Source organism: Stylophora pistillata, chromosome 4 (genome assembly GCF_964205215.1).
Source record: "Stylophora pistillata chromosome 4, jaStyPist1.2, whole genome shotgun sequence".
Classification (NCBI taxonomy): domain Eukaryota; kingdom Metazoa; phylum Cnidaria; class Anthozoa; order Scleractinia; family Pocilloporidae; genus Stylophora; species Stylophora pistillata.
Window position 1 is genome coordinate 9,023,478 of NC_142522.1, and position 27,502 is coordinate 9,050,979.

The following is a 27,502-nucleotide window of genomic DNA, read 5'->3' on the forward strand; positions in this document are numbered from 1 at the left end:
GAGTTCCGTTAGTGACGACTTAAACCAGGTTTCACCCTATTTTTTTCAGTCTCAACTTTACTATAAACAAAGGCTCATTTCATACAATTGGAAACTTATTTTCAGTTTCATTAAAAATACCGCCCTCCCTTTTTTTCCACCCAAATTTCCTCGAAAGATAAAGAAGAGCATTACTAAGTTAGTGGTAAGGAACTGATTTAGTCCCTCTAGACTACACCGTTATTCAATTCATGCAACATAGCAGTTTTCACTACCTTTTGTTGAATAAATAACATGAGGCAGAAGAGGTTTCTTTTTTCCCCGAGGTTGCATTTTTCCAGCGCCCCTGTTGAACTCAGTTTCTTTAGAACTCGAATTTACGGAAGGAAGGGATGGAATGGACTGAACAGCAGGGCTTGATGTCTGTTGCGCCACAAATCCACGGTTGTCACCTTTTTCCTGTCGCATAAATTCGCTTTTCCATCTCGTTACGGGCTGAACGTACACAGGAACTGGGCCGGCCAGGGGTTGCTGTCCATATAGAAAGTCCCGTTTCAACTGGAATTGTTTAGTTGCGGCTTTTGAAGCTTGCCCTGAGATATGGATTTCTCTGGGACTTTCTTTCTTAGCTGTTATTCCTGAGAGAAGAGCAAATCTTTCAAGTTCATATGACATATTCTAAATGAAAAACTAAATGAACAAGTTGAAAATATGTAAAAGATAACAATCCTGTGTTTCCACCCATGATTACTGTAGTTCTCATTAAAAATTTTCTCTTTTATTTCGGCGTGGACAAGATGCAGTTTTTAGGACAGCTTCTGATGGATATGTCTAACCGGGCATGGCCACGGGTGAACCACTAGCTAGGTACAACAGCGTCTAAGTGCAGTGAAGCTATAATAGTCTTGAAGGTAGCTAAACAATAGGTAAAACAGTGTCTCACTGCAGTGAAGCTATAATAGTCTTGAAGGTAGCTAAACAATAGGTAAAACAGTGTCTCACTGCAGTGAAGCTATAACAGTGTTGAAGGTAGCTAAACAATAGGTAAAACAGTGTCTCAGTGCAGTGAAGCTATAATAGCTTCAAGGTAGCTAAACAATAGGTAAAACAGTGTCTCACTGCAGTGAAGCTATAACAGTGTTGAAGGTAGCTAAACAATAGGTAAAACAGTGTCTCAGTGCAGTGAAGCTATAATAGCTTCAAGGTAGCTAAACAATAGGTAAAACAGTGTCTCACTGGAGTGAAGCTATAATAGCTTCAAGGTAGCTAAACAATCGGTAAAACAGTGTCTCAGTGCAGTGAAGCTATAATAGTCTTGAAGGTAGCCAAACAATAGGTAAAACAGTGTCTCACTGCAGTGAAGCTATAATAGCTTCAAGGTAGCTAAACAATAGGTAAAACAGTGTCTCACTGCAGTGAAGCTATAATAGCTACAAGGTAGCTAAACAACAGGTAAAACAGTGTCTCAGTGCAGTGAAGCTATAATAGTCTTCAAGGTAGCTAAACAATAGGTAAAACAGTGTCTCACTGCAGTGAAGCTGTAATAGCTTCAAGGTAGCTAAACAATAGGTAAAACAGTGTCTCACTGCAGTGAAGCTATAATAGTCTTGGAGGTAGCTAAACAATAGGTAAAACAGTGTCTCAGTGCAGTGAAGCTATAATAGTCTTGGAGGTAGCTAAACAATAGGTAAAACAGTGTCTCACTGCAGTGAAGCTATAATAGTCTTGGAGGTAGCTAAACAATAGGTAAAACAGTGTCTCAGTGCAGTGAAGCTATAATAGCTTCAAGGTAGCTAAACAATAGGTAAAACAGTGTCTCACTGCAGTGAAGCTATAATAATCTTGAAGGTAGCTAAACAATAGGTAAAACAGTGTCTCAGTGCAATGAAGCTATAATAGCTTCAAGGTAGCTAAACAATAGGTAAAACAGTGTCTCACTGGAGTGAAGCTATAATAGCTTCAAGGTAGCTAAACAATCGGTAAAACAGTGTCTCAGTGCAGTGAAGCTATAATAGTCTTGAAGGTAGCTAAACAATAGGTAAAACAGTGTCTCAGTGCAGTGAAGCTGTAATAGCTTCAAGGTAGCTAAACAATAGGTAAAACAGTGTCTCACTGCAGTGAAGCTATAATAGTCTTGGAGGTAGCTAAACAATAGGTAAAACAGTGTCTCAGTGCAGTGAAGCTATAATAGTCTTGGAGGTAGCTAAACAATAGGTAAAACAGTGTCTCACTGCAGTGAAGCTATAATAGTCTTGGAGGTAGCTAAACAATAGGTAAAACAGTGTCTCAGTGCAGTGAAGCTATAATAGCTTCAAGGTAGCTAAACAATAGGTAAAACAGTGTCTCACTGCAGTGAAGCTATAATAATCTTGAAGGTAGCTAAACAATAGGTAAAACAGTGTCTCAGTGCAATGAAGCTATAATAGCTTCAAGGTAGCTAAACAATAGGTAAAACAGTGTCTCAGTGCAGTGAAGCTGTAATAGCTTCAAGGTAGCTAAACAATAGGTAAAACAGTGTCTCACTGCAGTGAAGCTATAATAGTCTTGGAGGTAGCTAAACAATAGGTAAAACAGTGTCTCAGTGCAGTGAAGCTATAATAGTCTTGGAGGTAGCTAAACAATAGGTAAAACAGTGTCTCACTGCAGTGAAGCTATAATAGTCTTGGAGGTAGCTAAACAATAGGTAAAACAGTGTCTCAGTGCAGTGAAGCTATAATAGCTTCAAGGTAGCTAAACAATAGGTAAAACAGTGTCTCACTGCAGTGAAGCTATAATAATCTTGAAGGTAGCTAAACAATAGGTAAAACAGTGTCTCAGTGCAATGAAGCTATAATAGCTTCAAGGTAGCTAAACAATAGGTAAAACAGTGTCTCACTGGAGTGAAGCTATAATAGCTTCAAGGTAGCTAAACAATCGGTAAAACAGTGTCTCAGTGCAGTGAAGCTATAATAGTCTTGAAGGTAGCTAAACAATAGGTAAAACAGTGTCTCAGTGCAGTGAAGCTGTAATAGCTTCAAGGTAGCTAAACAATAGGTAAAACAGTGTCTCAGCGCAGTGAAGCTATAATAGTATTCAAGGTAGCTAAACAATAGGTAAAACAGTGTCTCAGTGCAGTGAAGCTATAATAGTCTTGAAGGTTGCTAAACAACAGGTAAAACAGTGTCTCAGTGCAGTGAAGCTATAATAGCTTCAAGGTAGCTAAACAATAGGTAAAACAGTGTCTCAGTGCAGTGAAGCTATAATAGCTACAAGGTAGCTAAACAACAGGTAAAACAGTGTCTCACTGCAGTGAAGCTGTAATAGTCTTCAAGGTAGCTAAACAATAGGTAAAACAGTGTCTCACTGCAGTGAAGCTATAATAGTCTTGAAGGTAGCTAAACAACAGGTAAAACAGTGTCTCAGTGCAGTGAAGCTATAATAGCTTCAAGGTAGCTAAACAATAGGTAAAACAGTGTCTCACTGCAGTGAAGCTGTAATAGCTTCAAGGTAGCTAAACAACAGATAAGACAGTGTCTCAGTGCAGTGAAGCTATAATAGTCTTTAAGGTAGCTAAACAAAATAACTTTAAAAATCCTCAAGTAATACTTGAATTCTCTTTGGTCTATGAAGATCACTGTCTTAGATTCATTTTTACATCTAAAATACACAACACTTTACCTGAAATCACCAGGATGAGAATATAAAGGCATTCCATCGCTATCCATGGAAAAAGAGGGGAAAACTTTCAGGTCAAATGCGTTTTATAAAATATAGTTATTAGTGGCAAATTTTGAGATTGAAATGACAAAAAGCTGTCTGAAATTTAGTAGCATTTTAACTGCAGGGTGTACGCAGTCTGTGATAAGTTTACTAATCGTGTCTTTGAATTGTGTAAAGATCGATATAACAGCATTGAAAAGTTGGACGAAGCTGTTACCTTGCTAAACAGTAACGTTAGCTATTGTTGAACTTAAGAAAGATCCTCTGTTACTTCACATTTTGAGGAATACAGAATGAAAACGAATTTCTGAAAAAAAAATCCATTTTTCATGTTACCTTAAGTTTGGCTACTTTATTCACCTGAGTTATTTGGTTTCAAATATTCACCAAGTTATGTTTCAGGCTTTCAGATATTACAGTCACTTGTTGAAACTGTGGACGTTTACTGTTCGTCAAAATTATCAAACAATTACTTTGCAACATTTATGAAGATTTTATCCCCTCGTTGAACTGAATAGTTTAACGGGTGGCGACAATAAATTACCAGAAACTGGTTCCTGCATGGACAATTTGTTACCAGGCTACCTTTTGTGATCTGATGGGGCTCATGGCAGTAGTATATTGCGCCTTTCTGGTGATTCCGTAGAGGTCTGAGTCCGAGTTGCCCGGCCGAGGTTAATTTATTCATATTAGGGTTAGGGTTATTTAGGGTTAGGGTTATTAGGGTTAGGGTTAAATTTTTCGTTGGTGTACGAGGGGTTATTAGGGTTTTTAAAACTTAAGCGTTTTCTCAAAACAATGGGAAGAAAAGAATCCAAGATGGCGGCGGGATTAAGTACAACATTTGCATATTGTTTATTTATTCACACAGCGCTGTATTGATTTGTAAATACGTGACATAAGCTAGAAAAGCTGTCATCGTGTCTTTGTACAATTGATGGAAAGTTGAATGTTGTTCCACGTTGGAATGATAGGCTTCAATCTCCTCAATGTATCTTGTCACTTTTCATGCGGCGTAAGTGCAGGAGGGGCTTAGGGTTGTTGAGGTTAGGGTTGTTGGGGTGAGGGTTTAGGGTCTTAGGGTTGTTGGGGAGACTAGGGTTAGATTTCACGTAGGTTCGTGCGTAGGGGTTTTTTCGCATCTTATTTTAAAAATTAACGGTACAAAAAAAGTACAATGGGAACAAAAGAATCTAAGATGGCGGAGGGATTAACTCCAACACACTGTTTTCGCATACGCATTACGCGTTTGGGTATCGCGGGTTAGACATACTAATCTAACCGACTAAGACTGAGAGCAGAAGTTGTATTTACAAGAGTCCCAAAAGGTTTTCACACGCATGTGGTACGAGTTATTCAGGACGTATGACTTTTACGTTTAAATAATGTCAGAGATGTACAATCGTAAGACACAGGGATTGATAAGCTGTCAAAGTGTTCGGGTAGGCCTTGTCGCTATAGACTCTTGGTCAGTATTATAATGTCTGACTTTTACGATTTCTCCTGTGATTGCGGTCAATGCGAATGGTGTGTACTAAAAGAAGAAGAAATAGAGAGAGAAACGTTTTGGCTGGACAATTTAAAAATGATAAGAGCAATCTAAAAACCAAAGTGGATAGACGAAATATGAGTGTTTCTTATGAATGATACATAGTATCACGCAACTACCCATACCGATTCTAGGACAATAGAGTATCCACACTTGAAAATTAGAAGGAAATGTATGAGAGATGTAGGAAGGAAACACAAATTAAAAGCGTTGAATAAATCCTGGTTTAGGGTTAAATTGCGTAGGTTATAGGATCGTGTTTTTTCATAATTTGAAAAAATAAAGGTTATCTAAGATGGTGTAAAACAATAAAAATAATGAAACCTAAGATGGTGTTTAATCCTCCCTTAGGGAAAATTGTGAACCCTACGACTAATAGGGTTAGTCGTACCGTCAACCATACCGTACATAAAAGGCATGTCCGAAAACATCTCGCGCATCTTACTACCCTTCAATAGCCGCGTCGCCCACAAACCCATCACCACACTACGTCAGTTACTAACCAACGTTAAAGATAAAGACGAACCGAGGAACAGACAGGGAACGATTTATAAGATCAATTGTTCCGACTGCCAAGCCTCCTACATCGGGGAGACTGGGAAAAACCTCACAACAAGACTGACTGAACACAGACGGGCGACGAGGAAAGGTGATGTCAGCAATCACATTGCTGAACACCATCGACTTACCAACCACAACATTGACTGGGACTCTGCGCAATGCCTAACCTACAGCACTGACTATTTTCAACGACTGACTCTGGAAAGCTGGTTTACTAACTTAGAACAGACTCCCCTAAACAGATGTCAACAACTACCCGCTCCATACAAACGACTCATTCACGACATAAACATTACAAACGACCGAAAAAGAACGACCTAACTTTACCGACAGATCGAAACAGACCAATCACGACCGACTTACGTCACTTGAGTCTTACAGCCAATAACATCACGGCAAAACCAACCGATCATTTCACACGAATTGGAATAAGAACATTCTACTGACAACAATCATTCACTTGACTCTGATGATGACTTCCGCACAGGTTGTCGAAACGTCAGTCACTACCACCGACAACAGTCCTTCTCAGGACTACACTCACCCGGACGATCAGATTACACCTTCACATGTTACCCCCGGGTTCAAACCATTTACTGTAGACAAGTGGTGTATCTCACTGAAATTCATCCCTACATAGAAGTCGAAGAGAAGATAAATACAATCAAACCGTTCCTGGATACTCCGTTTAAACACAAAATAAAAGCGGTAAAAGAGAGGCAACATAGCAAGTACCTATATACAAGCACGTTTTACACAAAACCTCGACATCTATATGTGATAAAGCGATTGGAAGAATTACAAGGAGCATAATCCAAAGACTTATTTAGCTCATATGATACTGACTTGCTTTACATGTGACGAAACATGACTAAAACGTGGAAACATTGCGACGGTCGCCACGCGACCGCATTCTGGACGCGCGCGCAGGAGCAGCAAGGAAAGAGTGTACATAGAATGACCACTGTAATATACTGTTTTAAACTGTCACATTTGTTAGCGATAATGTCTTACCGCGAGTGTATATGAGTCCCAAGAACTGAGTAAAGTTGAGGAATAAAATGACTAGAAGGAGTGAATAAATGTGAAGAAAGAGTGTAAATAGTTATGACATCTGTGAATTAATGATGGACCAATGGAAATGGGGCATAGACTGTATAAACGTGGTTTTAAGCAAGCCAAAAAAAGCATCACTAACGAAAACATGCCTAAAGTAGAGACATATGTGGCTGTCATTGCAAAGGCTATTCTAATTTCTAGCCAACCGGTTTCATATCTAGTGAGGGATCGAGTCGACGGTCTTAAGTTTAGTACAGTAAAAGGGGGTATGTTCCCTAATCAAATTTATGACTTCATTGAAGCAAACTTCCCGATATTCGTGAGAGAGAAAGAGAGAAGAGAGATTGATTGGAGACATAACGTGAGCTGTACTCTTTCGCGTATAAAGTGTTTTGATAATGGAGAATATGGAAGGACCGTGATTCGTCCAGATCATCTAGGGAAGTTTACTAAAGATAACAAGTAAGTCTGAGCGTTTAAGACAATTAACGTAGAAATATGAAATATACTAAAATGCATGATTTCCCTCTGATGTAAAGTCTTCGAAAAGAAGAGAAATCAGCGAGCAAAGAGAACTCGTTGTTATAAGCTAAAAGAGAAAATCCCAGCACCCTCCTTTACTACCAGAAATGACTGTAGACCACATGTCTGCAAAGACAGCTCCATTGAACACACTGGTACAATCGAACACAGAGGTGTCGCAGGTAACACCCAGAGAGTTTGATGTGATAGAAGTTTCTAATAACGAACTAGCAGATGATGTACATTTCTTAACTTAGTATGGTCATAAATAAAATTCGACAAAAATCGTTTACAACATGATTTTATTTTGTCTTTGTTTCGCGTAAACATACACGCATATTACAGTGGTTACACAGTATTCATTTCCTCCTCTTTTTCATTATCATCACTTTCATCCAATAACGGTTTTTTGATCAGACGATTCAATAGGAATTTTCTCCTGTCCACGGCAGCCTCTAGTGCCTCCTCCCAATCCATATCGTCTTCATTCATCAATCGTCGAGCGGTATACGTGACTTGCCTATGTATTTTATCCTGTTCAATACGGTTATACCACTTTAGACGATGCAAGTATAACCTTCTCAACTTACGCCTAGCTAAAGGTAAGAGCGAATTGTCATTTTCGGATGTCCCCTCTTTCCTGTTCTTCTTCTTGTTCAGCCAAAGTTGTTTTCATATCATCTTTCACTTCCTGTCTCAATTCTGACCACGGATTCACACTGACATTGTCATCATCATCGTCACCGTCATCCTTGTCTTCATCATCACCTTCATCATCATTGTCGTCATCATCTGTGTTCTCAGGCTCTTCATCTTCTTCTAGTGGTTCGCCAAAGACATCTAAATCCTGAGAATTATCAGCCATGGTCACACACACGCACTATAAGTTTTCTCGATGTGTACTTGCTGGTGGTTGTTCCTAAATGATTTCTGACCAATGTGTAGGGCTGTTTTAAAGTTTCACTTTTCTAGGATACAATCGCATGCATCCTTCGTGTGTCAAAAGATGACTGAATACGCGGTGAGCATCCTTACTAGCAGGATGTAAATCCAGGGTGACATACCCATAGGGTCGCTGAGTTGCCTCAGAATACACTTGCATAATATCTTGCCATTCCATGGGAAAGGCTTGTAACAATAAATTTTTCAAACCCGATTGATCGCGTGGGTTTTTGAAAGCAACCACGTAATGAGCATTTCTTGAAATACTTTTTGCATATTTGCCAGGTGGAAATATATCTTGACAAAGATAGATAACAGTAATGTTACGATGATGAGAATGTTTGGTGAAAAGGTCTAACACTTCTTTATCGTCTCCTCCTTCTGTCATAAGATCATCCATGACCAGTAATCCACCATCGTTAGGGAACCATTGCTTTAACTGTTCTTCATTGGGTAGGTTATCGTGAAATTTTATACCATGTTGATGCATCTCACGGTATCCATCTCGCCAAGCACCGTAACAGTAGTGAATGACGGCAGGGGGTGACGCAAACAATTCATCCAAATGTTGTAGCAGTAATGATTTGGTGAAGCAAGTTTTACAGCATCCAGAAGGTCCCACGATTAATATGCTACTGGGTGATTTGAGTTTGAATCCCTCACACCACCTTTGTGATAGATCGAACGACTGAGTCGGGTCTGTAGTCACGGATGGAATGGAATGGGTATCCACAGTTGAAGGGAACCATTAATTTGGATTGACCCTTGAGTTCACGCATGAATTTTTCTCGTGACGCTCTTTGTTATCCGAACGCGTGAATGCTCTATTGCAGTAGCGGCAAAGGTGTGGCATTATCCGATCAGAAGTTTATCAAGGTAACACGACTCCCATTTCGTGTCACAGCGATACTAATGAAAAAATGTAAGGCTCTCTGCTTTTTATGTATTATTGTCTCACCACTTTCCCTAACCTATCACCGCCTCATACGCCACTAACAGCCTCTTCACCCGTGTGTAAGACATCTTTGTTCCCGCTAGATTTTGAGCATGTGTCTAACTTGGCACAGAGTTAATCGTATTTTTTCTGTAATTCAACCAATTCAGTTTTCACCCGTGTGTGGTGAGATATCTTGGCTGTCTTTTCTTTCCTGCCTTCCAGTACTTGTCGCTCACTTCGTCGCTGTTGTAGCAAGGATTGATATTGTTCTTTGTGTGCGGCAAGATTCTTTTCAATCTCTTGAATCGCTTGATCTAAGACCGTACATTCTACTTGATGGTATGTCTCATTGACACGTTTCTGAGCTTTAGGACTTTGCATCTTAGGGTAACTTTTCATTGATTTCAATCTTTTGGGGATCGTTCCATTCTCAGCATGTTTTTTATATTCCTTCAACAAATTTTCCTGATACTTTACGCGAGCATGAACAGCATGCATTTTTTGTCGATACGACTTTAGAACCGCGGAAAGATCCTGAGTACTCGCCATCGTCCACACTCTGCGTGAGCAGGTAAGAAATAAGTGTGGAAGTAGACACTTCGAGTTTTATCATATTGTATACATCCTTCTCCGTTATGTCTAACAAAGTTTAAAAGAAAGCACACTTTAGAATATTAATTATAATAATTCAAAGTGCGCGCTCATATAGAACCAACTGTTTATTTTTCTTATATACGAAACGGAACTGTCCATCTCGTTCATGTGGGATCGTATATTTTCTATTCTTTTTCCTCGTCCTCCTCATTCCTCCTCCTCATTCCTCCTCCTCTTTCCTCCTCCTCATTCCTCCTCCTCGTTCCTCCTCCTCATTCTTCCTCCTCATTCCTCCTCCTCCTCATTCCTTCCCCTCTTTCCTCCTCCTCCTCCTCTTCCCTCCTCTTTCCTCCTCCTCCTCCCCCTCTTTCCTCCTCCTCCTCATTCCTCCTCCTTCTCCTTCTCCTCCTCTTCCCTCCTCTTTCCTCCTCCTCCTCATTTCTCCTCTTTTTTCCCGCTCCTGCGCGCGCGTCCGGAATGCGGTCGCGTAGCGACCGTCGCAATGTTTCCACGTTTTAGTCATGTTTCGTCACATGTAAAGCAAGTCCATATCGTATGAGCTAAATAAGTCTTTGGATTATGCTCCTTGTAATTCTTCCAATCGCTTTGTCACATATAGATATCGACGTTTTGTGTAAAACGTGCTTGTATATAGGTACCTGCTATGTTGCCTCTCCTTTACCGCTTTTATTTTGTGTTTAAACGGAGTATCCAGGAACGGTTTGGTTGTATTTATCTTCTCTTCGACTTTTATGTAGGGATGAATTTCAGTGAGATACACCACTTGTCTGATTGGATGAAATCGAACGTTCTTCATAATCACGTTGGTCCCATGTATGATCATACCATTCCGAATCATAGCCACTCTTATACACCTATTGCTAGATTTCCATTGGTCTATCATTGATTGACACACGTCATGACTCGGTAACAATTTGGACAGACAGGTCATTGACTTTGATCCGAAAAAAAGTAAGGATAGGATGCTATGACTTGATTAAAATTTGATGGTCAGATAATCATGAGACTACCTAGGTCACAACGCCTGCTGGCATTTCGTATTTTTCCCCGGTTTGTTTGCTCTATGGTTCATTTTTCCCGAGAAATGGGAATGTTCATGAGCATGGTGCTGCGTTTTTGAATACCCGTTTCGTTCGATTTTTTTCTGATAATTTTTTTAAACGGGAGATTTAATCATTTCTTTTGGAATCATTGTCATTGAATTGCGTCGATGTATCGTTGTTATTTTCCTCACTTGCGGAATTTTGTATAGAATTTAAAACACTTTCGTCACTGCTAGTGATCACAATCACGCGTTACAGTTTATTTTTAATTAAGATTTGAACTAAAGTAAACATTTTTATTGAGAAAAAAGCTATCGCATGTTTATACCTCAAACAGACCATTGTTTATTTTCAGAGAATTTTGAATACTCATGAACTATTTTCATTTTATTGGAGTGGGATGAATTATTGACATCCCATCATAGGGTTTAGGCGGAAAGAAACCTCTTTTATTCTCGATTTTTTTTACACGATACGAATGCTAATGACATCTTGAAATCACTTTTACCATTGGAAGTATGAGTCGCCATCTTGCATTTTATTGTCTCCATTGTTTCTCGATCTCACTCTAATGTTTGACTGTTAGGGTTTTTATTTTGATTTTGATATGGGAATAAGTGGGTTAGGGAATTGGTCTTGGGGTGAGAGCTAGGGGTGTGGTGGTGTGAGTGACCGAAATAACCCAGGTTTGAATCCTGGTCACTACAATGTTTTTCCTTTTATTCTAAAATGAACGTTTTTTTGAATATTCATTTTATCTTGAAATCATTTTCCCTAAGGGAGGATTAAACACCATCTTAAGTTTCATTATTTTTATTGTTTTACACCATCTTAGATTACCTTTATTTTTTCAAATTATGAAAAAACACGATCCTATAACCTACGCAATTTAACCCTAAACCAGGATTTATTCAACGCTTTTAATTTGTGTTTCCTTCCTACATTTCTCGTACATTTCCTTCTAATTTTCAAGTGTGGATACTCTATTGTCCTAGAATCGGTATGGGTAGTTACGTGATACTATGTATCATTCATAAGAAACACTCATATTTCGTCTATCCACTTTGGTTTGTAGAGTGCTCTTATTATTTTTAAATTGTCCAGCCAAAACGCTTCTCTCTCTATTTCTTCTTCTTTTAGTACACACCATTCGCATTGACCGCAATCACAGGAGAAATCGTAAAAGTCAGACATTATAATACTGACCAAGAGTCTATAGCGACAAGGCCTACCCGAACACTTTGACAGCTTATCAATCCCTGTGTCTTACGATCGTACATGTCTTACATTTTTTAAACGTAAAATACATACCTCCTGAATAACCTGTACCCCATGCGTGTGAAAACCTTTTGGAACTCTTATAAATACAACTTCTGCTCACAGTCTTAGTCGGTTAGATTAGTATGTCTAACACGCGATACCCAAACGCGTAATATAGGGTCCATTCTCTTTTCACTGTGTTGTGTGATAATACACATTACGTATGCCAAAACAGTGTGTTGGAGTTAATCCCTCCGCCATCTTAGATTCTTTTGTTCCCATTGTACTTTTTTATACCGCTATTTTTTAAAATGAGATGCGAAAAAACCCTACGCACGAACCTACGTGAAATCTAACCCTAGCCTCCCCAACAACCGTAAATCCCTATACCCTCACCCCAACAACCCTAACCCCAACAATCCTAAACCCTTCGTGCAACTACGCCGCATGACAAGTGACAAGATACATTGACGAGATTTAAACCTATGATTCCAATCAAATACCGCGCTATGTAAATAAATAAACCATATGCAAATGTCGTACCTAATCCCGCCGCCATCTTGGATTCTTTTGTTCCCATTGTTTTGAGAAAACCGTTAAGTTTTAAAAACCCTAATAACCCCTCGTACACCTACGAGAAATTTAAACTTAACGCTAATAACCCTAACCCTAAAAATAACTCTAACACCCTAATAACTCTAAAACCCTAATAACCCTAACGCTAACCCTAACCCTACTATGAATAAATTAATCTCGGCCGGGCAACTCGGACTCAGACCTCTACAGAATCACCAGAAAGGCGCAATATACTACTGCCATGAGCCCCATCAGATCACAAAAGGTAGCCTGGTAACAAATTGTCCATGCAGGAACCAGTTTCTGGTAATTTATTGTCGCCACCCGTTAAACTATTCAGTTCAACGAGGGGATAAAATCTTCATAAATGTTGCAAAGTAATTGTTTGATAATTTTGACGAACAGTAAACGTCCACAGTTTCAACAAGTGACTGTAATATCTGAAAGCCTGAAACATAACTTGGTGAATATTTGAAACCAAATAACTAAGGTGAGTAAAGTAGAAAAACTTAAGGTAACATGAAAAATGGATTTTTTTTTTCAGAAATTCGTTTTCATTCTGTATTCCTCAAAATGTGAAGTAACAGAGGATCTTTCTTAAGTTCAACAATAGATAACTTTACTGTTTAGCAAGGTAACAGCTTCGTCCAACTTTTCAATGCTGTTATATCGATCTGTACACAATTCAAAGACACGATTGCTAAACTTATCACAGACTGCGTACACCCTGCGGTTAAAACGCTACTAAATTTCAGACAGCTCTTTGTCATTTTAATCCCAAAATTTGCCACTAATAACTATATTTTATAAAACGCATTTGACCTGAAAGTTTTCCCCTCTTTTTCCATGGATAGCGATGGAATGCCTTTATATTCTCATCCTGGTGATTTCAGGTAAAGTGTTGTGTATTTTAGATGTAAAAATGAATCTAAGACAGTGATCTTCATAGACCAAAGAGAATTCAAGTATTACTTGAGGATTTTTAAAGTTATTTTGTTTAGCTACCTTCAAGACTATTATAGCTTCACTGCACTGAGACACTGTTTTACCTATTGTTTAGCTACCTTGAAGCTATTACAGCTTCACTGCAGTGAGACACTGTTTTACCTATTGTTTAGCTACCTTGAAGACTATTATAGCTTCACTGCACTGAGACACTGTTTTACCTGTTGTTTAGCTACCTTGTAGCTATTATAGCTTCACTGCAGTGAGACACTGTTTTACCTATTGTTTAGCTACCTTGAAGCTATTATAGCTTCACTGCAGTGAGACACTGTTTTACCTATTGTTTAGCTACCTTGAAGACTATTATAGCTTCACTGCACTGAGACACTGTTTTACCTGTTGTTTAGCTACCTTGTAGCTATTATAGCTTCACTGCAGTGAGACACTGTTTTACCTATTGTTTAGCTACCTTGAAGCTATTATAGCTTCACTGCAGTGAGACACTGTTTTACCTATTGTTTGGCTACCTTCAAGACTATTATAGCTTCACTGCACTGAGACACTGTTTTACCTATTGTTTAGCTACCTTGAAGCTATTATAGCTTCACTGCACTGAGACACTGTTTTACCTATTGTTTAGCTCCTTGAAGCTATTATAGCTTCACTGCAGTGAGACACTGTTTTACCTATTGTTTAGCTACCTTGAAGCTATTATAGCTTCACTGCACTGAGACACTGTTTTACCTATTGTTTAGCTACCTTGAAGCTATTATAGCTTCACTGCACTGAGACACTGTTTTACCTATTGTTTAGCTACCTTGAAGCTATTACAGCTTCACTGCAGTGAGACACTGTTTTACCTATTGTTTAGCTACCTCCAAGACTATTATAGCTTCACTGCACTGAGACACTGTTTTACCTATTGTTTAGCTACCTCCAAGACTATTATAGCTTCACTGCAGTGAGACACTGTTTTACCTATTGTTTAGCTACCTTCAAGACTATTATAGCTTCACTGCACTGAGACACTGTTGTACCTAGCTAGTGGTTCACCCGTGGCCATGCCCGGTTAGACATATCCATCAGAAGCTGTCCTAAAAATTGCATCTTGTCCACGCCGAAATAAAAGAGAAATTTTTTAACGAGAACTACAGTAATCATGGGTGGAAACACAGGATTGTTATCTTTTACATATTTTCAACTTGTTCATTTAGTTTTTCATTTAGAATATGTCATATGAACTTGAAAGATTTGCTCTTCTCTCAGGAATAACAGCTAAACAAGAAAGTCCCAGAGAAATCCATATCTTAGGGCAAACTTCAAAAGCCGCAACTAAAGAAGTCCAGTTAAAACGGGACTTTCTACATGGACAGGAACCCCTGGCCGGCCCAGTTCCTGTGTACGTTCAGCCCGTAACGAGATGGAAAAGCGAATTTATGCGACAGGAAAAAGGTGACAACCGTGGATTTGTGGCGCAACAGACATCAAGCCCTGCTGTTCAGTCCATTCCATCACTTCCTTCCGTAAATTCGAGTTCTAAAGAAACTGAGTTCAACAGGGGCGCTGGAAAAATGCAACCTCGGGGAAAAAAGAAACCTCTTCTGCCTCATATTATTTATTCAACAAAAGGTAGTGAAAACTGCTATGTTGCATGAATTGAATAACGGTGTAGTCTAGAGGAACTAAATCAGTTCCTTACCACTAACTTAGTAATGCTCTTCTTTATCTTTCAAGGAAATTTGGGTGGAAAGAAAGGGGAGGGCGATATTTTTAATGAAACTGAAAATAAGTTTCCAATTACCATGAAATGTATGTATGAAATGAGCCTTTGTTTATAGTAACATTGAGACTGAAAAAAATAAGGTGAAACCTGGTTTAAGTCGTCACTAACAGAACTCGAGCAAGTGTTATGCTCCTGAGACAAGATGTCCGCTGAAAAAGATTTAGTCAAACAGTTGTACAACAGTTCGGCTAATCCCCAAATTAACAAAGTAAGGAACCACCAGCATCGCAAATCTGGCCCTGGACAAATGGAAAAGATCTTTAATTATCGAAAAATAAATACTTTGGGATGAAAGAATGTAGTCTTGAACTTTTATCGCTTCAAAGAGAAGCTACTATTTTATGTCCACCCAAATTGCAGGTTTCATTAACAGTGGGGGTTAATTTTGGTGTCCACATGTGCCTATAATTGATAGAGGAGTTTACTGTTTAAAGGTTTATTTTACGCTATGTATGGGGAAAACAGATTAGGACTTGTGCCAGCGTCCGCTTTAGACGGTGTATCTGTTTAATATGGTGTCCGCTGCAGGTTTCACAGAAAAGTAGTTCAGAGTTACTCGAAAAGATAAAACCAAATTTTCGTAGATGAGATTTTTGGTTGACAGGTAGAAAGGCCTTTGGAATTTCGCGTGTTTTTTTTTCCAAATATAAAAGTCATTTTTAATCTTGTAGGAGAGAGTCATGACGAGAAGGTTAATCATTTCCAGAAGAAAAGCTCCACTACCAAACAAAGGCAAAATCGTCACCAGTTGACGTCAGCGAATGACCAAAGCTCGCCTGGGAATGGAGGTGGAGGTCTTGGCTCTATATTGAAAGGAGCGAACATTAAAGGTGCTGTTGTAGAGAAAGGAATTGAAGTGATGGGGAAGCTAGTGGATAAACAATTACAGATCATTGACGAAGCACAAGAGAAGGCTGAAAATTTCTTAAAGAAGGAGGTTTGATACCTTTATCTCATTTCACCCCTTTCCTTTACCAATTTGAGATCGACTAAAATGGGCTGGGGGCGGGCCTTAATCGACGGAGGGGTTTCCTTCATCGACGGTGGGAAAAAGATCTTTTTGGTACCTAGCCGTCTCTCGAGATATTGAGCGATCAAGGTTTCCTTTTATTTTATTTTCAGAGTTTTCCCTATCTCAAATATATGCTGTGTTGATAAAGATATAAACTCTCTCCTTTTCAAGTCAGAGAGTCCTTTGGGTCAGTCATGAGTGAAAAAAGAGGATTGAAAAGGATGCCACTTAGATAACTCTCGAACAAACCTAATTCCTTTCGTGGGCCTCCTCTCGGAATTTTTTCAGGATCACTTCTAAGTTCATTAATTTTCAATTTTCAATTTTCATTGGTTCTCAAAAAGCTGACATCGACAAGAGTAACTCTGTTGTGAACCTCTCTAAGAAACCACTTTTACCAGAGGAACAATCTCTCTTGGAGAAAGGCCCTAAATTGCCCCAACGCTAACTAACATACCTCATAAGAACATCTTGGCTGAAATTGAAGCTGCCATCCGCCACTGCTTCATGATTCCAAAGATGCAGTTAGAACAAGTTCTGCTGCCATTCTTCATAGGGAACGACTACCGGCCCACAATAATGTTTCCAAAAAAGAAAGAAAAGCCTTAAACAACCTTAAGAAAGACCAGTCCAGAGTCGTAATGAAGGACGACAAGGGGAATTATTTTGTTGTCATGGATAGATCTGACTATGACAACAAGATGGAAACCTTACTCAACGACAGATCCACCTATGAAGTAGTTTCCACATCTGCTTTCCGCCGAATTGAACGTGAACTGAACGCTATGCTTCTTTCCCTAAAGAGACAGCTAAAGATAGACCAACCAACATACCGCAAACTTCACTCAACTGACGGCACACCACCAGCGATTCGCGGTTCTGTTAAGCACCATAAAGAAGGGAACCCGCTGAGGCCCATCGTCACCTGTATTGGCTCAGCGCTCTACAACACGTCCAAATTTCTAACGGATATCCTTTCTACGCTTCAGAATCGTATCTGTTACCAACTCGTTGCAGTTTTTTAAAGAATTATCTGATATCGAGATTGATGATAATGAAGTTTTGGTCTATTTTGATGTTGTGTCACTGTTCACCGCAATCCCTGTAGGTAAAGCGTGCATGTACATAAAAAAGACACTTGAACAAGATGCCACTCTTTCTTCAAGGACAAATTTGGACATTGATGACATCACTACACTTCTTAAATTCACCTTATCCAACAACTATTTTGCATTCAATGACAGAATTTACAAACAAGTCCATGGCTGTGCGATGGGCAGTCCTATCAGCCTCGTTGTGGCCAATCTTTGCATGGAGAAGATCGAATAGTTCGCAATCAATAATTCATTCGCCCCCCGCCCCCCCAAATTTTGGAAAAGGTGCGTGGACGATAGTTTTTGCATCATTAGAAAGAACGATGTTTCAGCCTCCCATGACACTTTAAATTCAATTGACACAAACAAACATCTCGTTTACCATCGAGGCCGAAAGTAATGGAAATATCTCTTTTCCCGACACTCTGGTCTCCCGGAGAAATGAAGTCTTCGTTGTTGATGTTTACAGAAAGCCCACTCATACAGACAGATATTTAGATTTTAATTCCCATCACGACAGACAATACAAGGTCAGCACAGCATCAACTCTCCTACACAGGGTTCTAAATCTACCCAATTCCTCCGAAGGAAAAAAGCAGGAACTTAACTAGGTCCATGCAGCTTAGGAGTCGAACGGCTGTCCATCCAAGTTTATCAAAAACACAGAGGCTAGAAAAACTCGATCCTCAACAACAATTGTATCCCCAGAGGAACTTGTTGGAATGTTTTTCAAGATGGTTGAACCAACCGAGTCACGCAAGTCTTTCGTTTCTCTTCCTTACATCAAAGGAGTAACTGAACCTTTGACACGCGTCCTCAAAAAACATGATTTCACAGTTGTAAACAAACCATTTACCACTCTACAACAACGGTTCCCAGCTCCGAAATTCCAACCTTTGATGCAATCGCAGACGAACGTTATGTATAAAATTCCCTGTGCAAATTGTTCGTGGTGTTACATTGGGGAAACCAGTAGAGCTTTTAATACCCGAAAAAAAGAACATTTGAGAAATATCAAAACTGCGGCCAAAGGTTCTAGAACTGCTCATCACGCCTTGTCCAACAACCGCGCCATTGATTTTTAAAACGCGTCAATTATTGACAAAGGCACCTTTAGAACCAGAAAAACATTAGAAGCGTGGCATACCAGAGTGACACCTAACGCAGATAACAATTCTTGCCCGTTACCTGGACAATACAGCATTCTTTTTAACAAATATTCATAATCATTCACATTCTCATTATTTCGCAGTTCATGTCTTTATTGAAATGTTCTCGTCGCTTTCTTATCATTCAATTTTCCCGTTGAAGACTGCACTTCGGGCAGTCGAAGGCTTGTAGTTTTTAATCATTTTAGACAGAGATCGTTTTTAAATTTCAACAATGCTTCATCCTGACTGCGGCCCTTCAATATTTTCAAGAATTATGCTGTCTTAGCACAATAACAGTTAAGCAAGGGAGACTTTCTCAATTAAAATTTAGGCAATTTACCAACAGTTTTGGGAAATCAAACGAGAACATTGGCCTGGAGGGTAAGTGTGTAGGGTCTTCGCGTACGGAATGTTTTTTTTTTTTCGTTTTTATCATTCGATCAATCATTAGGGTGTCTCTTTGTCTTGTCGCTTTTTCTCGTCGTTCGTTAGTATTTTTTCGTTGGTTAGTTAGCCTCTGTCGTTTCTATGTCACGTATCTTCGTTCATTAGTTTCTTTCGTGATATAGGCGTTAGTTGCACTTTAAGTTAGCTAGTCGTTTTCGCATATATAAATTAGTTTTTCTCAGTTCGGAGTTTACTCTTACGTTAGTCATACAGTTGTTCGCTTTAAGCAGTTACTCGAGTTCATCTTTATTTCGCCTTTGGGAAGTTTATATTCGTCCAGCAGTTTCGTAGAAATCGTAACAATATAAGTATTGTCATTTCAAGTTTGTTCAGTTCGTTCAGTGTATTTCTTTCCTGTCACTTTTACTAGTCAATTGTTGTAATTTCGTATTCATTTATTGTTTTAAGTTTCAACCCACATACCGTCAAGACCATTCGTACCGAATAAATTGTCTTTATAATCGTGGTGTTGTGAGGTTACGATTACTGCAGTTACAAAGGGCACTGAATCCATGAGCTTGTTGGCAGCCAAAGAAGGTGTCGTTATTTATCAGTTCTCGTTAAGATAAGATGAAATACTTTATTATTCACGGAATTCATAAAATTAAGCAGTAACCGTGAAATATCACTAACCTTCTTCCCAACCTTTTGGCAGATAACATTAGACATCGTACCCGATAAATCCTGGCAAACCGATGATATGTTCGTCCCAGCGGGTTACCACATCAACTCGCACATCTCCAGTGAGGACAGCGCTCCCAAGGAAGTGGGTGAGCCACCCTATACCTATCCAGCAGGCGTTGGGAACGTGTTAATGAACGGCTGTTGGGGCACTGGGTACCAAGAGGGAGATCCTTGCTTCGCCGCAAGGTGGAAATCGGAAGCATGCTTGGTACGTTAGTGGTTCCGTTTTCTTCATAGAAACGGTTGGTTCTGACTTTGCAAAAGCCAGGAACTCCATACATCTATATCAAAACCATCAATGCTGCAGATTAAGTCCAAATTTAATTGTAAGACTTAAGACTTACAGGCAATCGTAGGATTCTGCTGTCCTCGGAAGACATTTCCCCCATAATTTCGTTCCTACTCGATGGATTAAGGGGCCAACTGTCGTTGCTTTCCTGTCTCACTTCTGCAGAACTTGATCGACGGCGCGGCATTCATGGGTGTTGGATTTGACGGGCGTGGTGAGTACAGCCCCGAATCAAGAAAAATGAGCATCGTGCAACGAAACTGCGCTGGGAAGGCAACGTAAGAATGATATTCCTCTCTTTGATATTGCCCTGCTTTATTGCTCAGAATTCTACTGCTTTTTTTCTTAAAACAAAGAGTGGTACAAAGTATGCTTGATCTCCACTTTACTGTTTCGACTTAAAAGCGTTGCTTACTTTCATAAAAGGCCTGCTCCCAGTGGGCTTGGTAGCTCTGTCTAGTGCTACAACGGTGTTGCTTAGGGATCATTGGTTCGCACCCCGTTTGAACCTGATTTGTTTAAGTCATACGTTCATGATTGCTACACGGGCGTGTCTAAATGCAATGACTTCTATTAAGATCTCAAAACGTCACTCTCACCGACGTTTTTTTTCTGTTTTTTTTTTTTTTTAAAGATACGATGATTACGATGTTCCTGACACGATGAACGTTCACGGCATTTATGACACCAAAGCGTCCATGGTGACCTTTGAGAGCCGCAGTGAGTTTCAGAAATACTTACAGGAAGAGGCTGGGGTGTCCGGGTCGTTCTTTGGCTTCTACGCAGGCGTCAAGACTGGCTGGGGCGAGTCAAAGGCACAAGCCAGCCAGAAGTACATGGCTCTCCTACACGTGGACATCAACAGGTACATACATTTGTCTGTGAATTCACTTTACTTTTTCGGTTTAAGGTTGCTCTATCATTTTGATATAAGTATAGTATAGGTGGTGGATCCAAAGAGATGGTCTGGGGTGGTCCGGATTTCCCCCCCCCCCCCCTCTTCCCTTATCAGCGAGACTTTCTTTAAAAGAGGAAATTCGCCAAAAAAAAATTTTGAAATATTCTATCTAGATAAATTTTACCCCGAGTTTCGAAAGTTATCTTGGATAGCACTTGTTTTGCTCGGCTCTGTGGCTGGCCCATTAAACTTGCACCACCTTCTGACACCGATCGCATGAAAAATTAACACCACGTTTGGGGCAATTTACTTGTTTTAAATTTCTACTCCTGAGCACCATGTGATAATGTCTTATTTTGCACTGTGATTGGCTGATGTGATCGCTTTTCATTTAACTGGACACTTTATTTCCAACTTTAGGTATGAGATTTTTATAGACGAAGTAAAGCCCAAGGACTTGAGTTCGTCGTTTTTGAAGGAATTTATGGCCCTACCGACCTCTTATTTTGCAGCAGGAGCGCCGGCGAAATATTGTAAGTGTGTTTTTGATGTTTGCTCTTTATTGCATTAAAACGTGAGGTTTGATTGCTATTAACTTTCCTTAATAGAGAGTTTTAACTTAACTCAATTTAGCCTTTTTGTGGCTAGTGCACAGTAAAGAATGCAAGAGCGTCGGTCCGCAATAAATGCCGCATGATGTTCTTAATGTACTACCTACATGTACACTTTATGCTTTGCGTTTTCATCAATTTTGATAGTGGACTTCATACAGAGATGGGGCACTCACTACATAAAGTCTGCTAAGTTTGGAGGTCAGCTCCAGATTCGTAAATTCATGGACGCAAGGGATGTATCCAGCAAGAAAGAGTTCGCACGAGAAATGGAAGTGGAATATAAATCCTTGTTCGCCAGTGTTGGAGCAAAGGAGAGTAGAAGGGAGGGAGAGTCGTCTAGGCAACAAGCAAAAACAACATCGACAACGATTCTTGCAATGGGAGGAAGTCAAAAAATTGCTTCTATTTTATCCGATGCATACTCGCCAACTTTCAAGAACGAGTTTAAGGATTGGCTTGCCTCTATTCCTCAATATCCAAAGCCGTTTGAGTTTCAGATGGCTTTGGTTACAACTCTTCTTAACTTCCGACTTCACGATTTGTTTCCCGAAGAGAGAAGTGACTGGGGATGCGAGGGGAATGCTGCTAAACTCGAAGAAGAGCTAACAGCAAATGAAGACAGGTTGAAGTTTTATGAAACGGTGGACTCTAAAGGGACAGTCCAGAAACACTATTGTGAATTTGATAGCCGTAAGTCTCTGGAGGAGGCAATTACCAGGAGAAGGATCAGCTTAACTAGAGCCATTGAGGTCTACATGAAGGAGGTAAGCCAAGGCACAAAATTCCAGCCGGCCTTTAATAGGTATTGCACACTTTGTAATATTTAAGAGACACACAGTGGTCCAACGTTTAATACGCTGATACGCGAACTCTGAGTCGAGAATTGAAACGCCAAACAGTAAACTGATCCTTAACTTCCTTGCATCTTGACTTTTGTCGTCTTTATGACATTGACCAATATTTTTCTCAATTTGCTCTCAAATAAATCACAACTAAATCACGACATGAGAAAGTATAGCTAGAACTGATCGCTTTCCCCCCTGGGTATAGCCAAGACAACTAAAGGAAATATCATTGGATGACAAATTTCTCAATCGCTGTTTCATTTATTTATTTTTTTCTTTATTCATTTTGTAAGGGTCCGAATTCGATTACGGACATTCAGTTACAACCATGCAATAAAGACAGCCAAACAGCATCAGAGACCGCACAACTAGAAACAACAAACCAAGCCGACGGAGTAGTAAAACACGACAAGATGGTCGGCCTCAGCTGGCAGCATATCACCAAAGGCAAAGCGTTATTCCGAGTTATCTTCGACATGAGAAACGATCTGAAAGGAACCAAGGACTTCAGCGACATTCCAAGAAACATGAGTCGTTTGGTTCGCTACAAAGATGGCAAATGGTTCACAGCTGAAAAGGATGGCTCTTTTCACCTCTACAACGCCTTCAAGAATGGAAAAAGCGGCGATCCTCAACAGCATAAAATATCGATTCTTGGTCTCGTGCTTTCCTTCAATCCAAACACAGGTGGGCTGACCCTTTTGTCACGTGATTTTGAAGCGTCAAGAGAGTTCTTTCCAAACCTACACGATGCACTGGTTGGAAGAGAGCTGGGGCGAGCTGTTTTAGATTCCAGTACCCCTACGTCTGGAGCTTCAAAGCGTGAAACCTTAACTGATCCTCCTTGCAATATCAAGTGGTCGAATGCTCTCCGGTTTGATCCTACTGAAGCCAAAGGGAAGTGTCTCCATTTCACAGCCTCTAGTGAGGGAAACATTTTTGTCGTGTTCGCAACTTTACCAATCGATAAGACCTCCTGGTATTATATAGGAATTACACCTCGGAAAGTGGCAATTTACAAGGTAATTCATCCGTAGATGTATGCAAATACCTCCATATCATGTAATTATCTTATGCAGCAACATAAGGTCCACCCTTAGCCTGATAACAAAGCACATGTTCTACGCACTCACGGCACCAAATTGATCTACCGGAAAAGGCAATAACCTGGCAATTGAAACCCTGGTCTAATCTATTGGCATGCACAAAAGGAAAGGCTTATAATCGCAACATTAAAATACAAACTAGAGCTGCGTTTTCAAATCGTTTTTTGTCCATACTAAGACGCAAAAGTGGCGTTTGCAAATTTATCCTGTGTAAAGAGCGTTTTCAAAAATTTCCTTTTCGGTGAACAAGTTATCGAAACTGTAACAGAGGTCAGACTGGATCATTACAAATCAAACACTCTTTCTTTCATCAGGGATTCGCACTCAAGACCTCCACGACAAACATCAACGCGAGAGGTCTGGGTGACCCAAACCTGCTTCAGTCATACTTTGTGTGCGTCACCGAGTCCGAGTCAAGTACACTCATTGAATATGGTAAAACGCTGGGAACCACTCAAAGTGGGGACGTGTATCTCAACATGCTTGACCTCGACAAACCGCTGAATGCTCGCTTTTACGCATTTGGGAATGGGGACAAGAAGGCTGACGTCATCGATGCTCACATAGTAACACGCGATCAAACAAAAGCCGAGTGTAGAGGCGACACATTTATGGACCTGACTACAAGGCTGTGCACGCAACAATGTCACGAAGACTGCGATCCCTTACATGGTAATTTATTTTTTACATATCTTCGGCTGAATTTACACATGGAGACTGCGATCCCTTATATGCTGATTTATTTTTTACATATCTTCCGCTGAATTTACACGGAAACTATGGCGTTATGTTACTCAAATTCCGTTTAAGTAAGACAAGTAAATAAGATTTGGAAAAAAAAATAAGTACCTTTCGGTGCTTTTGAATTGATTTTCTCGATTTTATTTTTAGGTTGTAACACGCTGTCATCAGGGAATCCTTTACCAACTGAGTGCAATGTTTGCCGAGTAGCCAAAGATAAGAAAACCGACAGCTGTCTTCCAGAGTGTCCCCCTGAAAAATTCCTCACAGCTGATAAGCTGTGTCTTGACTTAACTTGTAAGTAAGAGACCGATGCTCCTAAAATGAGCAATTTTCACTTAATGTAAAGTATTCCGGGATTGCACGAGTTTTACTTTCCCTCACGCCTAAATTAGCTACGGTTTGTGTAAGACGAAATTTGAGGAAAAAACCTGTTACTGGAGCAAGCCTTAGTTGGGAAGGCTAAGAAAGACTCTGCCCCAGACAAGCCAGGGCAAATGGGAAAAAAAAACGCCAAAAAGACACCTGGCAGCGAGATTTTCAGGCTGAGATGAAGAATCGAGGCTACACCTGGATCACACTCTAGAGTAGCTCAGGACTGGACGACGTGGAGTAGTTAGATCGTCCATCGAAGGCCTATGCTCCAGGAGGAGCTAAGGGCATCATTGTCTTTTGTAGAAATTCTCCGGTGATTATAGAAATATGCATGCTCTGATTTATCACTCTGTTTGCGTCACATCTCGCTATAATCACCTCACGCAAGGTGATTGTAGCAGGGGCGCTAAATTTCAAAATAACTGCTTCGCGTTTTGTCAATATTACGGAGGAAATGAAACACGATGGAAGAGGCACTAAGTTTGGCGTAACAATTTTCATAAGAAGTTAGTATTTGACGTTTTTGCCGATTGAATTAAAAAGAAATGTTTAATTCTGGTGAAGACTGGCTGCTTATCTCAATAGAAGCCTATGAATCAAAAGAATTGGAACAGAATTGCTTCAACGACAAAACGAATATACACCAGAATTCAAAAGCACCTGAGCAATTGTACTAAAACAATTATTCGCCTCAGGCTCAGTAAATATTATTGAATAATCCTTCGACTTCGTCTCGGGGATTAATGAACTTTAGTATATACACACTCAGTGATCTTGGCGTTTCAAGCAATCTGATTGGTTCGCTATCTCGGGCTATTCAACAACATACACCTCCGAGCGAGTGGATAATGTGAAAAACAAAATGGCGGGTGTAAACTCGCGTTTCGCTAAAGTTTCAGAAGCAGAAATTGCCTTTAAATGGCTTCCCTTTAATTATTGTCGAGATCACTTCGTGTGTATATACTAGAACAATTATTCTTTTCAATTTCGGTGAATAGTGGCTTTCGGTAAACATTCAGTCACTATTACCCTCGATTTCAAAGAATAATTGTCAAATATTCACTGAGCCTGAGGCGAATCATTCTTATGCATATGACTCACTGTGTGAGGTGAGATTTGTATTTGGAACCGCCAAATCAATAAAAATATATATTTTTTGGAAAATTCTCCACACTTACAGTATGTATCCATCCGTTACCATGAGTTAATGAGTGTTCTTTTGTGTTCGTGTTACAGCAACTTATGACTTGGAGTTCCAAAACGATAACAGCGCCCCAAGGGCGATTGTTAGGGAGATACCCGAGTTACAAGCTTTAACCCTGTGCTTTTGGATTCGTCTTCCTCAAGGCTACACCAAGAAAACACCTTCTGCCTACCCTATAATCGAGTACAAAACTGGAAGAATTGATAGAGATGAATTAGTCTTGGTAAACTTGTATGAAGACCGGAAGACAGAAGATATCAAACTGGATCTGACCTTCGTGGCAGGAGGAGGGGAAGAGTAAGTCCAAAGCTATGTTTTCATTGCACAGTTAGGCCTACGTCTTTATAGGAACTTATTTTGAATCCCTAAGTACCTACAATAGTAGTCGAAAATCCTATATTTGAAGAAGAATACAGTGTGGAAAAGCATAATCCCCAGCCTTCACCAGAAGAAGCGCCCGCAAAATCTCAGATCTTTTGTAGAGCATAGTATCTGATCATTGATTGTTTCCTGTATCAATGCAGGCTATCAGTAGGCGTCTTAAAAGATCAAAACTGGCACCAGATCTGCATTTCTTGGGCAGGTCACAGTGGGGTGACCATACAGTACCTGGATGGCGTGCGCGAGGTGGCAGACACTCGACACATAGGAACCTTGGAAGGTGGGGCAACGCTGGCAGTCGGTCATCACACGGAGTATGTTTATCAAATAACCGCCTTGAATCTGTGGGACACCGTGATACCTCCCGAGGAGATCGTCGAGTTCGCCACAGCGTGTCACAAAGGAAATGGAAATGTGAAAACCTGGGACGATTTCTATGATCTTGCTGTTAAAGAAAAAATTAAAATTAACACGCCTTCACATTGTCGTGTAAGCCCAAGTGATGCGCAATAAATAGCATGTAAAATCTTCGACTGATCATCACTGATCACATTATTCAGAATAAAAAGTTATTTAAACTGGCACCATGCTATATTTTAAACCTGCGTTGTCTGTGATAACTTTAATGTGATGGGTGATGTGGGAAAAGCAGGGATCCAGTTGAAAGATGGCTCCAGCGCAAAGCTTACGGGCCATGTTTAAGAGGGGACAAACGAAGATAACCAACTGATGGTAAGGATCTCGAACTTGGTTAGGAGACGTTTCACAGGTCCTCTCCACTATACAGCTCTTCAAATTTTGTAAGCTTCTAGCAGTAATTCGCATCCTTTTTAGAAATCCTAACGTGATGCACTCGAAAGGCTATTTCCTCGCTGTTTAAATTTTAATGTTTATCGTTTTGAAAATTGGATTATTCTCAACTAACCTTTTCTCCTAAGCTCCAAAACGTCTATCTTGATAAAAACAAGGAGCTAAAAACCCATCTTGAAAATTTGAAATTTAGCAGTATGAACCCACCCAGCGAGCCGTCCTGCAGGGCACTGCCTGTTTAACCGACCAAACGCACTGTGGGTAATGGCAGAGAGAGAATAATAGTCGTTCTTTTACGGTTGCTTGCATTCTATGCTTATTTTATCTTTATTTTACATTTACCTTAAAAGTTCCATTGAGCAAAGTAAACGTAGAGATGTC

The 27,502-nt window shown here is 40.0% G+C and overlaps 3 protein-coding genes and 1 pseudogene across 3 annotated transcripts; 2 read left to right on the top strand and 2 right to left on the bottom strand.

Moving 5' to 3' along the window:
- Window positions 1–189: 189 nt before the first annotated feature.
- On the bottom strand, window positions 190–3,673 carry LOC148732316 (uncharacterized). Its single transcript, XM_088757831.1, has 2 exons — window positions 3,637–3,673; window positions 190–617 (listed from the first exon to the last, which is right to left on the bottom strand). Exons 1-2 carry the CDS (start codon window positions 3,671–3,673, stop codon window positions 229–231), a joined length of 426 nt encoding a protein of 141 aa, XP_088613957.1. The 3' UTR covers window positions 190–228.
- Window positions 3,674–8,321: 4,648 nt separating this feature from the next.
- Window positions 8,322–8,801, bottom strand: LOC148732317 (uncharacterized). Its single transcript, XM_088758207.1, has one exon. The coding sequence runs from the start codon at window positions 8,799–8,801 to the stop codon at window positions 8,322–8,324; it is 480 nt and encodes a 159-aa protein (XP_088614333.1).
- Window positions 8,802–13,115: 4,314 nt separating this feature from the next.
- LOC148732318 (uncharacterized) lies at window positions 13,116–26,898 on the top strand. Its single transcript, XM_088758556.1, has 14 exons — window positions 13,116–13,232; window positions 13,597–13,635; window positions 14,954–15,316; window positions 16,142–16,407; window positions 19,830–20,066; window positions 20,313–20,425; window positions 20,782–21,012; window positions 21,466–21,578; window positions 21,804–22,423; window positions 22,798–23,526; window positions 23,925–24,282; window positions 24,502–24,648; window positions 25,963–26,227; window positions 26,455–26,898. Exons 2-14 carry the CDS (start codon window positions 13,599–13,601, stop codon window positions 26,822–26,824), a joined length of 3,849 nt encoding a protein of 1,282 aa, XP_088614682.1. The 5' UTR covers window positions 13,116–13,232; window positions 13,597–13,598; the 3' UTR covers window positions 26,825–26,898.
- Window positions 17,124–19,808, top strand: LOC148732319 (uncharacterized; annotated as a pseudogene).
- Window positions 26,899–27,502: the final 604 nt, after the last annotated feature.

Excerpts from the sequence above, each read along its gene's own strand:
- LOC148732316 (XM_088757831.1), bottom strand. The coding sequence starts at position 3,673 with ATGGAATGCCTTTATATTCTCATCCTGGTGATTTCAG. Across the intron at positions 618-3,636 it reads TCTCATCCTGGTGATTTCAG|GAATAACAGCTAAGAAAGAA; the intron begins GTAAAGTGTTGT and ends CTCTTCTCTCAG.
- LOC148732317 (XM_088758207.1), bottom strand. The coding sequence starts at position 8,801 with ATGCATCAACATGGTATAAAATTTCACGATAACCTACCCAATGAAGAA.
- LOC148732318 (XM_088758556.1), top strand. The coding sequence starts at position 13,599 with ATGGAATGCCTTTATATTCTCATCCTGGTGATTTCAG. Across the intron at positions 16,408-19,829 it reads AAAATTTCTTAAAGAAGGAG|ATAACATTAGACATCGTACC; the intron begins GTTTGATACCTT and ends ACCTTTTGGCAG. Across the intron at positions 21,579-21,803 it reads AGGAGCGCCGGCGAAATATT|TGGACTTCATACAGAGATGG; the intron begins GTAAGTGTGTTT and ends CAATTTTGATAG.